The sequence below is a fragment of the Talpa occidentalis genome, unplaced genomic scaffold (genome assembly GCF_014898055.3).
Source record: "Talpa occidentalis isolate TD23 unplaced genomic scaffold, MPIMG_talOcc4v2.1 talOcc4.11, whole genome shotgun sequence".
Classification (NCBI taxonomy): Eukaryota; Metazoa; Chordata; class Mammalia; order Eulipotyphla; family Talpidae; genus Talpa; species Talpa occidentalis.
This window is the reverse complement of record NW_023601104.1, coordinates 28,297,993-28,313,107: the sequence shown is the minus strand read 5'-3', so window position 1 is coordinate 28,313,107 and position 15,115 is coordinate 28,297,993. Positions and strand designations below refer to the sequence as shown.

At 39.9% G+C, this 15,115-nt stretch overlaps 1 protein-coding gene across 14 annotated transcripts in view; it reads right to left on the bottom strand.

Annotated features, from left to right (window-relative positions):
* The window catches only part of TLN2 (talin 2), a 451,133-nt gene that overhangs the window by 161,468 nt on the left and 274,550 nt on the right, over nt 1-15,115 (bottom strand). For all 14 annotated transcript variants that reach the window (XM_054687829.1, XM_054687842.1, XM_054687839.1 and 11 more), the window contains 3 exons: nt 14,243-14,395; nt 11,709-11,851; nt 10,001-10,128 (listed from right to left, as the gene is read on the bottom strand). In XM_054687829.1, the coding sequence (XP_054543804.1) occupies nt 10,001-10,128; nt 11,709-11,851; nt 14,243-14,395 (424 nt within the window). The remainder of the gene's footprint in view (nt 1-10,000; nt 10,129-11,708; nt 11,852-14,242; nt 14,396-15,115) is intronic.

Here is a 15,115-nt window from a genome sequence, read left to right as displayed (position 1 = left end):
ACTTAATTTGTACACAACTGTTCACAGAATATCATTCATAATAGCCAAAAGTTTCACGACAACAACCACCAACTTATGAATGGATGGATGTGGTTTACCTATGCAAGGGAACATTTATTTGGCAATAAAATGGTATTAAGTATGATGCATAGTACAACATGGCAACATGTAGTAAGTGAAAGAAGCCCATCACAAGAACCCACAATTTTTATGATTTCATTTACATGAAATGTCCAAGAAGGCAAATCTCTAAGACACAGAAAGGACTAGTGGTAACAAAGACTGGGATAGGAGGAGCAGGGGAAGTGGGGATTGGTTGTAATAGACACTGGGTTTATTTTAGGAGGGATAAAAAATGTTCTAGAATTAAGACTGTAGTTGTGGTCGTACTGTAACTATACTAAAGAACTCTGAATTCTACACTTTAAATCAGTGAGCTGTATGGTATATGAATGCTATCTCAATATAGGTGTTTTTTGAAAAAACATGCTGCAGGAAGGATCTAAGAAATATCTAAGCAGCAATACCTGACATGTTATGACCATTGTAAAACAACTTTGGACAAAAATGAGAGAGAACTAGAAGACACCAATATCACAAAAAGGAAGCTGAGTCACAGAGTCGTAAAGTGACATAGCTAAGGTCCAGGATTTGTTAGCAATAGGGACCCTCTAACCTTCCAGACTCAAGAGTGGTCCACTGAACACGCCTCACTGTTTGTTTTCCCAGGAGCACTTTTTTTTTTTAAAAAAGATTTATTTATTTATTTATACAAGCACTGGGTACAGTCAGAAGCGCGGTAGGGTGAGAGAATTCACCAGAGCCAGAGCGGGGAGCAGAGCAGGCAGAAGGACCGAAGCACACTGCTGAGGGGAGCAGCAGGCGGCAGGAGAGGTCTGCGTGTCATGAGGGACCCTCCTCAGGTGGCCAGGGAGCAGCTGGGGATCGAACCGGCGCTGCAAAGGCTGTGGGCAGCTTCGCAACCCAGCGCTCAACCGCTGCGCCACCAGGTAGGCCCCAGGAGCACATTTTAATGAAGCAGCATGAATGCTACTGCTCTGGGCATCTGAACAATTGCTCCTACACCATTAACAAAAAGATACATAGCTGAGGTCACCAAAAGTCCCCAAAAGGGGACCCCTGCAAACCCATCAGGAAGACTGTTACCCAAAAAATGCCAGATGGCGGTGCCTTGTGGCCAGGCAGGGGTTAGGATACGACAAGAAAGTCCTGTGAGTCCCCAAACTGCCCTGTACTCAAACTGCAAACTAACCCTCATTCTGTTGCAGGCAATGAAAGCAACTTTCAGAAGCTTGTGCTAGAAGTGTTACCACTGACATGGCAAAAGTCCATTTGGGAGGAGTTTACTATAAAGTGTTTAAAATATGAGGTGAGTATGTTGGGCACGTGCAGCAAGTACATCCCCCCAGTAAATCAGCAAGGTGCATGGTGTCAACATAACTCTGGAAGGCGCAGGCCACCTGTCATCACTGCCTGCAGCCAGCGGTTCCTCAGTTCAGTTGTTTTGATGACCAGAGTGGAGTTTGGAAGGCTCCTAAGCAACTGGGACATACTTACAAGGGAAACCTGTTGGCTGTCTCTGAAAAAAGGGATCAGGTTGTTAAAGGAAACTTTTCTCCTATAAAGGAAGCTCTGGCCAAGCTAAGTCCCTCCCACTGCCCCTTAAATGTTCCCACCTTAAAAGGGCAGCGGTCTACAAGGTGTGCATTTAGATTCACTCCTCCTCTAAACCCTCAGCCCACACATAAACCCAGCCTTTATATATCACCTTTTCTGAATGTGATAACAACAGATCTTGCAGTTCCACTAAGATGGCAGACCACACACAGCTCTTCTACTCTAAGATCTGTGGGAAGCTGAGTTTAGTCAAAAGACTCATGGCTCATGAGCCCCACTTCTGCTCTGGCCAGGTCAGCTGTGTTTGTTCTCCTGCCTGCTGCTGATTGTATGTCACATGATAATAAGCCACGTAATAAGCAAACATAGCCCAGAAACTGTGAAAATACACTGAATGCTTCCTAAAAAGGTAACTACTGAATGCTTCCTAAAAAGTAAATACTTGCAAAGAAGTTATTAAGTTAGATACAGGTGAGACAACTAAAATACTTAAAAAATGATAAAATCTAAAACTATTCTGCTTTAGCCTTCATGATGCCTTTAAATTCTCTCAGAGATGATGCATTATGTGTGATTCATTTAAGAGGCAATGCAGAAGTCCAAGGCACAGGTCCTACACAAAGAAAAAACTTTGGCCCTACATCTAGAGATTGATAAATGAATATATATCTTGAAAGTTAAAGGGTTTCAGAAGGGTAGGTACTATAGATTCTGTATTTTGACTTTTCGGATTATCCAATCAACAGTCTAAGCTATGTTAACAGAGATTTTCTACTACTAGTAGCTGCTATTTATTAAAAATCAAGCACTGTTTTGAGAGCTTTACATGCATAAACAGATTAATCCTGACAAAAACCCTTGGTAGAAAACATCCTATTTTAAACAGGAAACATGACGGTCAGTGGTGCAAAGATGCCCATAATCAAAGCCAATAAAGCCTTGTCTGTGTGTCCGAGACAACGTGTTCTTTGCCACTCACCACCTCAGTCCTCCCTATTATCCTGTCATCAAGAGACACCACATGCAATTGATATTTCAGAATCTTCAAACAAAGACAGGAAGAAACAGGAACACCTGATCAGATAATGATAATAATGACCACGTGGCATCAGTTTTTCAGAAACACTCAGAAGTCATTGAATCAGGGAAAGGGAATTTAATAAAAATATTTGGGAAGTAAGGTTTGCATTCAATTCCACAAATGCACTAAAACTTCATTTTCTTACATAAAATCAAAGCTGCCTCTACAATTCTAGAAAGAGGAGTCCTACGGATATTTTCTGGTCTGGCAGTAAGTGTACAAGTTCGTGGGACACAGCTTTGATGTTGGGAAACGCTGCTTCTCTCACGACAGGGACAATCACTGCCTCCTACACTGGTATTAGCACCTAAAAAGGAGAAGAGCTCCCCACCTAGGAGTACTGCTGATGTGGAAGGAAAACAAAGGCTGTCCCCTCATTCATGGGGAGTGAGGGCTTCATTACACACGCACACAAGAGCGGAGTGCACAAGTGGAGGATTGGAGGGGATGCGGGTAGAGAGGAGCAGCTGGGACAGTCACCCGAAGGACTCAGCAACACTCAGGTTCCTGATTCCAGCATTTCTGATGACTCACCAGATGACTAACGACATCTCAAATGTGGTATCAATGAAGATTCTGGAAGTCTGCTCCCAGGACAAGCAGCATCAGCACCTTCTGGGAATGTGTTAGAAGTGCTGACTTTCAGGCTTCACCCCAAAAGTGCTGAACAGGAGGCTGTGGGGTGAGGACCAGCAGTTTAACAAGCTTGTGTTTAACAAGCTCTCTAGATGATTCTGATGTATGCTATAGATCCCAGCACGGTGGGCAGAGAGCTCAAATGATGGAATCAGATATGCTTGGGTTTGAATATAGACTCAAAGATGAAAATGTTTGGGTGATTGAGTCCTGGTTAATGAGGGGATACCACCAGTGGAAGGAAGCATTGGATTGGATGGAAATGCTTTGGGAGTTAAGAAGAGTGAAGACGGCATGAGGGAAGCACAGGGAAGGGCTGGAGAAACTATTTCAGCCACACAACAGGTCTGTGCTCCTGGACCAACTGCAGTGCCATTTAGTTTTGAGACAGGTATGCCTCATTACTTAGGCTCAGACAGCTGAGGGCTGGATGAAACCAGAGGTTTGAGAATTCTGAGTTGGAATGTAACTAAGGAGGGAGATGGAAGAATGTAACCTAACCCTAGGAGGCTGCTGCTATGAGGGTCCAGTGCAGGCACCCCCCCCCCCCCCCCCCCCCCCCCCCGCCTCCTAAAGTGAAAGCAGAGTTCTACCCTATCAGGGGCGAGGACAGAAGGGAACAAAACAGAAACAACAGTGCAGAAACAGAGGAAAGCGACCTTTGATGGTATTTGACTTTTAATTTAGTGGGCATGTCAGGTAGCAGTGAGGAATAAGAAGACAAAGCTGGTAAAAAACAAAAACTGAAATCTTTGCTTCACTGCTATTTTCAAAACAGAGTCTACAGTCAAATTATTCTGACAAAAAGCACATAGAAGACCAGCTCCTAAGAAGGAATATGTGTTTGAACAGATGCCAAGAGAAAAACTGAGTTAAGACCCCCTACTGTGTCAAAGCTTTGCTTGTTGACAGTAGAATTATCTTGAGTTTGTGGGGAAATTTTTCCAAGTCCACTCTAAATTCTATTCTTCCTCAGTGGAGTTTCATACCCTGCGTTGTTTTGTTTTCTCAGTGAAATACTTCCGGGGGAATAAGCAAACAGGGTTAAGTATGCAAATTTCTTCTTCCAGTCTAGAGCTTCACTCTTAATTTGGTGGTGTCTTTTGCTTATTTTAATTTTAATAAAGTATATTTATTAACCTTTAAGACTTCATGTGTCATTCTAAGTCATAACAGTATTTTAATTACTGCAGCTTTGTAAGAAATTGGGAGAGTTCTCCATGTAACATCAATTAGCCTTCGTCATTCTCAAGCCTTGAAGAGGACATATTGATTTTTTCCTCATAGTTTTATTGAGATCTCCTTATTACTTATAAGATTAGTTTTTCTTATTACTTGATAAATGAGACATTCTTTGGAAATGAACTGAATTAAAAGTAAATTTGGATAGAGTTGTTTTTATGACATCAAGTCTTCCTCTACATGAACATAGCAAATTACTACATTTATTCAAAATTTTTATGCTCATCAATGAACTTGCTTACTTTATCAGCTAGGTCCTGGAGCTATTTTGACGTGTCACTGGTAAATTATACTTCTTGTTATTATAGAAGGCAGCTTTTTTTTTCAGTGACATTTTCTGTGTGATCATGGATAGGAATCCCATCTGCTGTTATACAATGCTCTTTTTCCCAGAGGTCTTGCAACTTTTATTAGTTCTAATAAGCTTCTCTGCAGATTGAGGGGATTATCTATATGGATAATCATGTCACCTGCAACTAATGAGTTTCATTTTTTCAATCCTAAGATAATTTTTTCTTTCCTTATTGTGAATTTTCCTTATTCATTACTACTTATTACCTGCCTCTCTGCTATAGTTCCACTAGGGTAGGAATGTTTGACAGTGTTTTCCACTGCTGTATCCCCAAAGTCTTGTAACTACCATGTATAAAGGCATGGAAGAAACCCTATTCAGTAATAACTTGCACTTACATAGAAATATATATTGAACAGTTAATATTTTATTAATTTTTGTGAGTAGGGAAACTATATTCAGTTTAAAAGTTTTATATGGCCTATTTTTATGGTCTTCAATTTTGATACTACAGGCCTGCTAGGTCTGAACTAAGGTAAGGAGGTGTTTGTTTGTTTTTTATCCTCTGAAATAAGCTAAGTTTTTGTTTTGTTATTTTGTAATTGGTACATTTTAAACTGATAAAGCAATTTCTTTTGAAATGGATCTACCCAGATTTCTTTTAGGTCTTTTGACCCTCTCTATGGTTTCTATTTCAGTATTTTCTTTTTTGACTATAATGTTTTCATTTCTTTCTTTGATTTTGTTTGACTAATTACTCGCTGGGGGAGGTATATTAAATTATTCCACTAAAATTGTATGTCTGACATTCTCCTTATAACACTGTTTATTTATCCTTTACATATTTAAGGTAATATTAAGTGTATACAGGTAAATAAATTAGTATGTTATCCTGGTGAGCTAGTCTTACCTTTATCATGACTTTCCTTATCTCGACTTATGCTTTGTTTGCCAAAGCTTATTTTCTGTGACACCACCTCTCTAGCTTTGATACAACTTATATCCTAATGTATCATTTTTCAATATCTTTAATCTAGCTTCAGTTTTTTTTAGTGTGTCTTAGAAATAACAACCAGACTTGAAAAAAAAAATTCCATTCAAAATGAGAAATTCCATTAAGTGGTAGATTTGATTACTTCTATTTAGCTATGATGCTTAACTATTTGCAAGTATTTCGCCTATCTCTTTCTGTGCATTCCATTTACCATACAATTTCTGGCTTTGTTTCCATAATTCACCTTGCAGAACTCTTATCAAGTTTGTATCTCTTTCCCACCCAAACTCCCTAAAACTAGTTTTGCAGTTACAAAATTTTTTTTCCTATTTTTTAAGCCACCCCAATCTTACCCCAACATTTTATTACAAAAAAATCGCAAACACAGAATTACACAGTGAACACTTATATGCATCACCTAGAGCTATCTTTGTTTTATAACATAGACTCAATTTTAGTGTATTGGTAAATCTAATTTTTTCTGATACCATAAATTCATAGAAAGCTCTGACTCTGATCACTTCTTAAAGTTTTCCACAATGATTTTAAGGGTCCAGAAGTTAGTGGTTATTATAATATGTTTTGTGGTTGTATTCTTTTTTTGCCAAATTCTTTGATCAACATTGCTTCGTGCAGCACACTCTTGCCGCATTTTTAGAATAATCCATAATAATTTTTACAGTCTGCACTGCAAAAACTTTGGACTCCTAAATAGGCTATCCTGCATCCAAAACTTAGTATAAAAGTTTAGAATTTGTTGAAATCAGAACCAAGTTGTAATTCTCTATAACAATAATTTCACATTGTTAATTTGCCAAGTAGGCTATAGTCTCAAAAACAGCACAGAATTAGAATCTCCTTGCACTTCCTCTATACCTCACAAACTAGAACACACACAAAGTCCTCAACAAGTTAAGGAAGAACACATGTCATGCTTTTGTTCTTCTGAACGAGTATAACGTATATATCTAATTATTAGATTGTGTTGCTTACACTTCATGCTCTGATAAAATGTCCCTTTCTGGGACTCTTTGGAGATGACTCAAGGAATAGTATTGTGCAGAAAAGGCACATGAGACTCAACTGGGGAGAAATGGCTGTTTTCTGACTTCTAGCTCTCCCTGCTTCTGAACCTATCTCTGAAAATAAGTACCTAATTTTCCCCATCTACAGAGCAGATAGGAGACATTAAATAATCCTTAAATCCCTGAAAACTCTGAAAATCTTTTATCTCGGATTTTAATTATTCTGTATCAATACCTTCACTAAGGCATCACTGAGTGCAGAAATTATTAAAGGGTCTGAAGAAAGGTGAAGCAGTCTGATGAAAAATTGAGGAAATGTTTTCACTACACATACCTCCAAGTACCTCACCCAGAAGCTATGTGGCTGAGATCTCTCCCTGACTCTCACCTGGCTCTGTGACAATTCCAACCTCTGCACTATTTATTTTAAAACTCTGAATTGTTGAAGTGGACAGCTCACATGAGAGTTACATGGGGAAAAAACATAATGTCTGGACACACAGCCAGTCAGCCAGTGGCACAGTCCAGACAAGTTACCCCAAAAAACAGGCCCTAATTATGCAACGCACAATCAGGGAAATGTGATCTCACTGTTTTGCTTTAATTAAGAGGAAAGAAACATCCACAGGAAATTTTACCTGTACGGTATGTGCAATAATGTACACAATTAAACATCTACATTAAATGAAAATGCCTCATTACCTAGACTAGGTTTGGTCTAATTATAAAGTAAATCAAATTCATAAGGAAAAAAATTGCCAGCAGGCATAATAAGTTTGTTTTAATTTGGAATCTGAGCAAGAGAACAGAGACCACTAGAGACATGGTATTTGCATTATAATCAGAAATAAGAAAACTGACTGAATACAACTGTCTAACCTTGGCTACCTAGATTATTAAGAGAAGGGACATCTTTAATGGAGTACAGGGAAGCCACATTCGACAGGCCCATAAATTGCAGTAGACACCATGTGAGCAATACTAATTTTCTCACACTGTCTATAATCTCCACACAAATGGTGAGTGGTACAATGAATTTGCCATGATATAGCCGGCACAACCAGTAACACAAAGCACCTCATAATGACATTTTTAAGTACCTTCCTACTTTTGCGGCATAGCTGGAGAGCAGAGAAAAAGGCAATGTTGCCCTGAGACTAAGCATCCCTTTGCAAGTGGTAGGGCCCAATGTCACATGTCAGAAACAAATTGCAGACAAACTGAACAAATCAGTTCTCAGATTTATGCCTCTTCTTCCATATCTATTACATAAAAGATACAGCTTTCTCAACTCTCCAGATGGCCCCGAGGATTAGCTAACCCAAAGCACAAGAGAAAAGGCATTAATGAAAGTATAGCATCATCATCTGTTAAGGAAGTCAACAGACGGCTACGTTTGGATCACCTTTCTCATCGGGACCACTTAGATTTATAGTTATAAGCATCTAAACATGGGTAAACATTTTACTTAAAAAATTTTTGGTTTATAAACGTGCTCTCCATTTTCTCCCATTCTTCATCAGTCATTAAAAGAGAAAACAGAAAATACGTTGTTTCGTCCAGGCCCTAACCAGTTCTTGGTGTTTATTCATTTCCACTGCTATAATCCACAGGCATAGGAAACGAAATTTGTCTGAGGGGAGAGCTGTGAGGCTAGAATGTGGGAATATGAAACTCCTTAAAGAATCCTGTGCTCATGATCTTTCATAAGACATGTTATGTCACAGATCTGAGAAAAAGGCAAGCTTCTTGCTGCTTTTGCACAAAGAAAACCAGACCAACTGGGTAAAAATGGGCTTGAAGGACACTTAGCCATAGGACTCATTTGGAAAATACAGAGCAAAGTAAGCGACAGGATCTGCTCAGCACCAGAGAGACTCAGGGTCACCGTACAGTATGTTATTGAACAAAGCATCACTTTGGAAAGGTCCTGGGGATTCATTACCCAAGACTAAAGTTTTTTTTTTGTAATAACTCGGGTTAGCCCAAATAGCGTGTAGCAGGACAGTAGCACAGGCATCCTCTGCTACCAGGAGAAAAGTCACATTTCCTTCTTATTCCAGGGTATATGCTGATCCCAATTAGTTTCCACCAAAATGAAAATGGGGTCAAAGGCCGAATAAGCATTTACATTACCCTCTCCCCTCAATATATTTAGACACAACACAATGTATAATCTTCTCAACACATGTCATGCTGGCATAACCTAGAGAAAAGCTGACATCCATTTATCCCTGGTCAGCATTCACATCTGGTCCCACTTTCAAAGTCTCTACAAGTTAGACTCTAGGTCATCACGTCAAGACCCTTTGGCGTGAGGTGTTGTGTTGCGTTGTGTTGGGTGTGTGTGTGTTCTCAGTCAAATGTTTCATCTGTACTAAGATAAAGCAGGAAAGGGAAGTAGTGAGTGATAAAGGAATGTCATCAAAGCAAGAAATATACAAAATCTTAGTATACACTCCCTAAGTCCCATGAACTGTGGGCCATGATGCTTTGTAGGGTTAATTTTCTTTTGAGTATTGAATCAGAAAAAAATACCCTATTAGTTTATCAGTGAGAACCAATGACTAAATGGGTGAAAAGAGGGGATCAAGCACTTCATGTATGTATCACACTTTGTGAGCAATCGAGCAATGAAAAATTCATAACATCGTAATACAGAACATAAACAATAAGTACTGTCATTCTAGTACAAGAGTCATTCATACAAAGAAAGGAAAGAAGATAAAATTTGATCCAGTTTTGAAAAGGAATGTTCTAATGGTCCGAGTTCCTTAACTCCAGAGATATCCTAGAATAGGCTAGACAATGGCTTGGTGGGGGTACTACATACAGACTGTAGACTAGAGGGAGTCACACGCTGGCTGAATTTGGAGGAGATGACCTTCATAGTCATCCCAGCACTGAAGTTCCAGGCTCTTGCTATCCCCAAGGTTTACAAATTTGATCTTGTACTTAACTGAGTAAAAGCTAATAATTCCATAATTGAGTGGCACTAGAGTGTGCATTTTGCATAGGCGCTTCAAAATTAAATAGTGAAAAAAAGAGGAGACGACAAAAGGGGGAAAAAAGAAAAACAAAAGATCAATTACTCTAAGAATCCAGGTTTGTGTTTATGTTCTACATGAGGTCCAAATTGTATCTGGGCTTGAAATCCACCAAACTCACAAGCTTTCTCAAAGGAGACAGGGTGGGAGCCGTTCAGGATATCATCCCGAGCCTGAAACACAAGAGGAAGCAAAAGCATCAGACGCTTGGGGGGAAGATACATTATCCATTGATATATTTCTGCACCCAGATGCACCCGCCCCGTGGAGCAAGGGAAAAGTGCCGAGCAACCCACAGTGATACAATCCGGCTGCTTTAGGTGACAGTAGCACAGGACTAAAGCAGATGGAAAGTCTTTGCCCAAAATGGCTTATACACAGAAAGCATCAGCAATATCGAGTGTATTAAAACTTAAGTTTGAGTATAATCTAGGAAGGGAGAAGTGAGCATGCAAAATAGAGGCAAGAGGAAATCCTTGTGAAATGACTAGCGTCAGAGGGGAGGAAAAAAGAAAGACAATTTACTTTTTATGGCCCTAAGTCACAAAGCTAACAGAGAATGTATCTAGAAATAGAATCAATCCAATCTCCATGTCAAGATAAAGGCAATCGAAGAGAGAGAGAGAAAATATCCAATACTGCAGATATTTAGAGGAAATGGTATGTCAATGCACAAACTTAGAAGCTAGAATTGCAAACACACTGTATCTGTGGTTCCCCTCCCGGTTCTTAATCCATCACTGCTATTGCTAATTATTCCCCTTCTTTCTCTTTTTCCTATCTCTAGTTAAATGACCCCACACTGCTCTCAGATGGATGCTCTAAGCTATGCTCTGAACCTCAAGACAAGCATTTTCTTATTGTCCCACTAGCTCCCTTCCTGTCCCTTTCCTCCTAGCTCTCCGTACATGCCATTCTTCCATCCAATTAGACAGGGCTCAGCAAACTTTTCCAGTAAAGGCCTAGTTAGACCTTATGGGTTATCCCAGTCTCTGCTCACATGAGCACAGCCACGGACAACATGTCAACAACTATGTAACGTGTAAGGGGATTTACCAACATGTAATACATAAATGAATGAGCAATGTTACAATAAAACTTTATTTATAAATTCAGGCAGACAGCATGGCTGCATTTTTCTGACCCCTGTCTATGTCTATGGGGAGCGAGATTAATCAAGGGAAGGAAAGAATGAAAGAAAAGGAGGAGCTGGAGATAAGAACAAAGAAATATGGATCTTTTCCTTGAACCAAAAAGAAGCACTGGGGGTTCATCTAGAGCCAAGTATACATCTTACACATTGGGAAACCGCAACATGGTAAGATAAAGGACTTGCATGAGTTTAAACAGTTTCCAATAAGGATATAAAAGGTTATTGAGAGGACAGCTTTCAGTTAATGAGAAGTACATTCACTTGTATTCTAAGATGTGAACCAAGAAAACTTTAGTGCATGTAAAATGGTAAGCCAGCTAAATGCCTTTCAAAGCCAGGAAGAGAGAAACCACCAGCCACAGGTTCTAATCAGGGAGGCCAAAGCAAGGCCAAGAGAGGCCCTCTCCTGGAGATCCTGCCTCTCATGCTGAATACTTGTCTATACCATACCCAGAATATGTGTGGGGAACCCATGAGCTGTGCCCATTAGAAACTGGATACCACAAACACAGAGCAAGGCAGAGCCAAGCTCCTGCTCACAGGACACAGTAGCTTCCTGAAATCTCAGCAACCCCAGTGTCTGAGGACTAAATACTGTACCTGAACATACAGCAAGTTCAGCTGCACCGGGTCCCTTGAGTCTACATTCTGATCCGAGTAAAAGAACTTCCGTCTAAGCAGCAACGTTTCATTTTCATCGACGCCCTGTTCTCTAAATGTTCGACTGTGGTCCAGCCAATTTACTGCAACATGACAAGATGTATGAAAGAAGTGTTTATTTTTCCTCTTAGTGAACAGGGATTTATCAAAACAGCAGTGAGATGCAGATGCAGATTTCTATAATATGTGATGTTTAGTTACAGCTAATCTTTATATTAAAGTTGTGTTTTTTAACTTTGCAAAATAATTTTACATATACCATCCCGTGAAGCAAATGAGAGAAAATTCCTTACCATTCTCAAGTTAGCTAAAGCACCACAATAAATTTACAATATGCCAGGACAACCAAGTTAGAACTTTCCTTTAAATTAGAGTAGACACTTTAGTCTCATTAAGTAATTAACATATTCTAAGCATGATGAGTTACCTTTGATCCTAAGTAGAAAAGAGGAAAACAAAAGTAATGGGGAGGAGGGGAAGAGAGGACACTAAGAAGGGGGAGTTGATAGGATCCTGTCCATGGCTCAGCTGGATCTCCCACAAACATTTGCCTGGTATCTAGGTGCACAGAAATGGATCACTCCTCAGCATCAGTCACAGCTCTCATTCCTACACTCTTCCCTGGGCTTTTTTTTTTTTTTTTTTTTAAGATTTTTTATTTTATTTATACAAGAACCGAGGTACAGGCCAGATGCGCGGGAGGGTGAGCGGGGAACAGAACAGGCAGACTGACAAATACACTGCTGAGGAGAGCAGCAGGCAAGACAGGAGAAGTCCGCTCTCCATGTGGGATGCTTGGAGGCTGGCAGGGATCGAACTGGCACTGCAGAGGCTGCGGACAGCTTCACAGCGCTGCACTCAACTGCCTGTGCCACCAGGTAGGCCCAATTCCCTGGGCTTAACACACATGTGGGTAAGTATTTACAATAAGCCTCACTAAAATATAAGCAACAATATAGCACAGGGAATGTGTTAGACTGACCTCAGTAGCTGAGAGAGGATCATACACGTAATAAAAATCCTGAGGATTTGTCTACTAAAGCCCCATTTGGAAGAAAGTATGAAACTAGAAATCAAATGAGTCAGAAAAAAAGAGAATAGAGAAAGAGCTAGAGGAAATAAAAGTCCCACCGAAAATCAATAAACGTAATGAGAATGATGACATCTTCCCAATGCAGCAGCAAGAGCACAAGCAATGAAGGACAGAGGCTGGAGAATCAAAGTGAACTGTGCATGAAGTAAGATCCCCTGAGAAGGAACCAGACAGCTGAGTACACACAGCATAGGCTTTGGGGACACATGAGGTGTACACATTGGTTTTTCCATAAATTAATTGGGTGGACACCGAAAAGGACTTTTCTATGATGGAATTATGTTACCATTTGGAAGACCTGAGGAAATAATGGACCTACGCGATTATCAATGGCCACCGACATCACAAAAAAGGAGATAACCACATATAACTTCCTGATGGAAATACATAAGGGCACATAAGGAAGAGCCCTTATTAAAAAAAACAATACACACACAATTTGTAGGGACACATACAGTCCTGTTTATCGCAGCACTATTTACAATAGCCAAGTTATGGAAACAACTTAAGTACCCATTGACAGTGGAGTAGATTAAAATGTTGTATATAACTGCAGTGGAATACTATTCAGCTATAAAAAAGATAAACTCTTGTTATTTGTAACAACATGGATGGAACTAAAAAGGATTATGCCAAATGAAGAAAATCAAGAGAAAGACAAATGCATGGAAGATTTTACTCATATGACTGAATACAGAAAAACAAAACAAAGAGGCTGGCGAAACAAACCTTAGAAATCTGACTGAAGAACTGAGGCTATTACAGGGAAGGTGGGGTGGGGACCAAATGGACTATGGATGCTTTGATAGTAGATGACATGACGACATATATTTGAGGAGGTATGACCCTATCCCCCTAAATCAATACATACGGTAAACTAATGTTATCTCAGTTTGAAAAAAAATCACACATGAATCTGATTCAGCCTCCAGCTCTTAGTAACTAAAAGGAACCGAAAAACACATTAGATGATACTGCCAATGTGCAAGAAACAAAATTCACACAGTGAAAAACTATATATCCAACAGTCTGGTTTCTTCCTCCAAAATAAAGTGTAAGGAAAAAATAAAAGAAATGAGGGGAAAAACCTGCGACTAAAAGAGGTAAGAGCAGCATAGCATCCAACCTGATTTGGAGCCCAGCTCACACTAACTGTTAAAAAAAAATGTTAGGAGAAAATGCAAGCATGATTGGTATTTTTGATATTAAGAGATTTAGTTTTTGGATGTGAAATGGTATTACAGTCAGCTTTTTTTCTGTCAGTATCTTTGCAGATTAAATGAAAACCAAAAACTCCAGCCCTGGAATATACAGATGGAAGGGAGAGGAGTGAAATGTGGGAAACACAAGTCTCCATCACACTTCCTTCTCAGACACTCACAGTCGTCGTCTGTGTGGAGCTTGGCCTTCAACTTCTCCATTTTCCTCTCATCTCGCAACAGCGTCCTGTCTTTTTTTAGTGTGCCCGTCCCTTCCTCTTTCTTTTCTTCAATTGTTTCTTGGATTAAAGAGTATTCTTCATAGTTTGTTATTCCTAGAAGACAGAAATTAGGTTACAATTTAAATAATTGCCTTATTATCGACTCCTTTCTGCTTCAAGCCTGTAATACTCCAAGGGGTCCTTGGTGACAAAGGATAGAAAAAGGACTTTCCGGGGCCTTCCTGGTGGCGCAAGGTGTTAAGATACAACCTATGAAGCTAACCGCAGCCATTGCAGCAAGAATTCGATCTCTGGCCAGGGAGCTGACCCACATGGTGCAGCATACCTCTCCTGACTAGCCCGCTGCTTCCTCCAGCAGTGTATTTCAGTCAGTCTGCCTGTTCTGCTCCCTACTCTGTCTCTGGTGGATCCTCTCACCCCCTGTGCCTCTGGCCTGTGTCCCAGTTCCTGTATGTATAAATGAATAAATCTTTTTGAAAAAGAAAAGAAAATGGCCTATCCAAGTTGAGCATCTAGGGGCCACCCAAGGAGCACACATCAAATAAGCCTACCAGGATGAGATTCAGCTAGTGAAGTCACTCAAATTGTCAAGATCAAGTCTCCTCTGTAACGTTCAAGAACAATGTAGAGATGATGTAGAAGGCATGAGAATGAGAAACAGTAAGTGGCTGAAGGGACTAAAAAAAAGTTATCTTCTTCAAATACTAGAAAGACTTCCTATGAAGGAAGACTTGCTCTCTGAGGAGACTAGGTCACTAAATCTTATATAGACTCTCACCATGAATCTTCAGGAAGATTCTGTAAGTCAGTGCC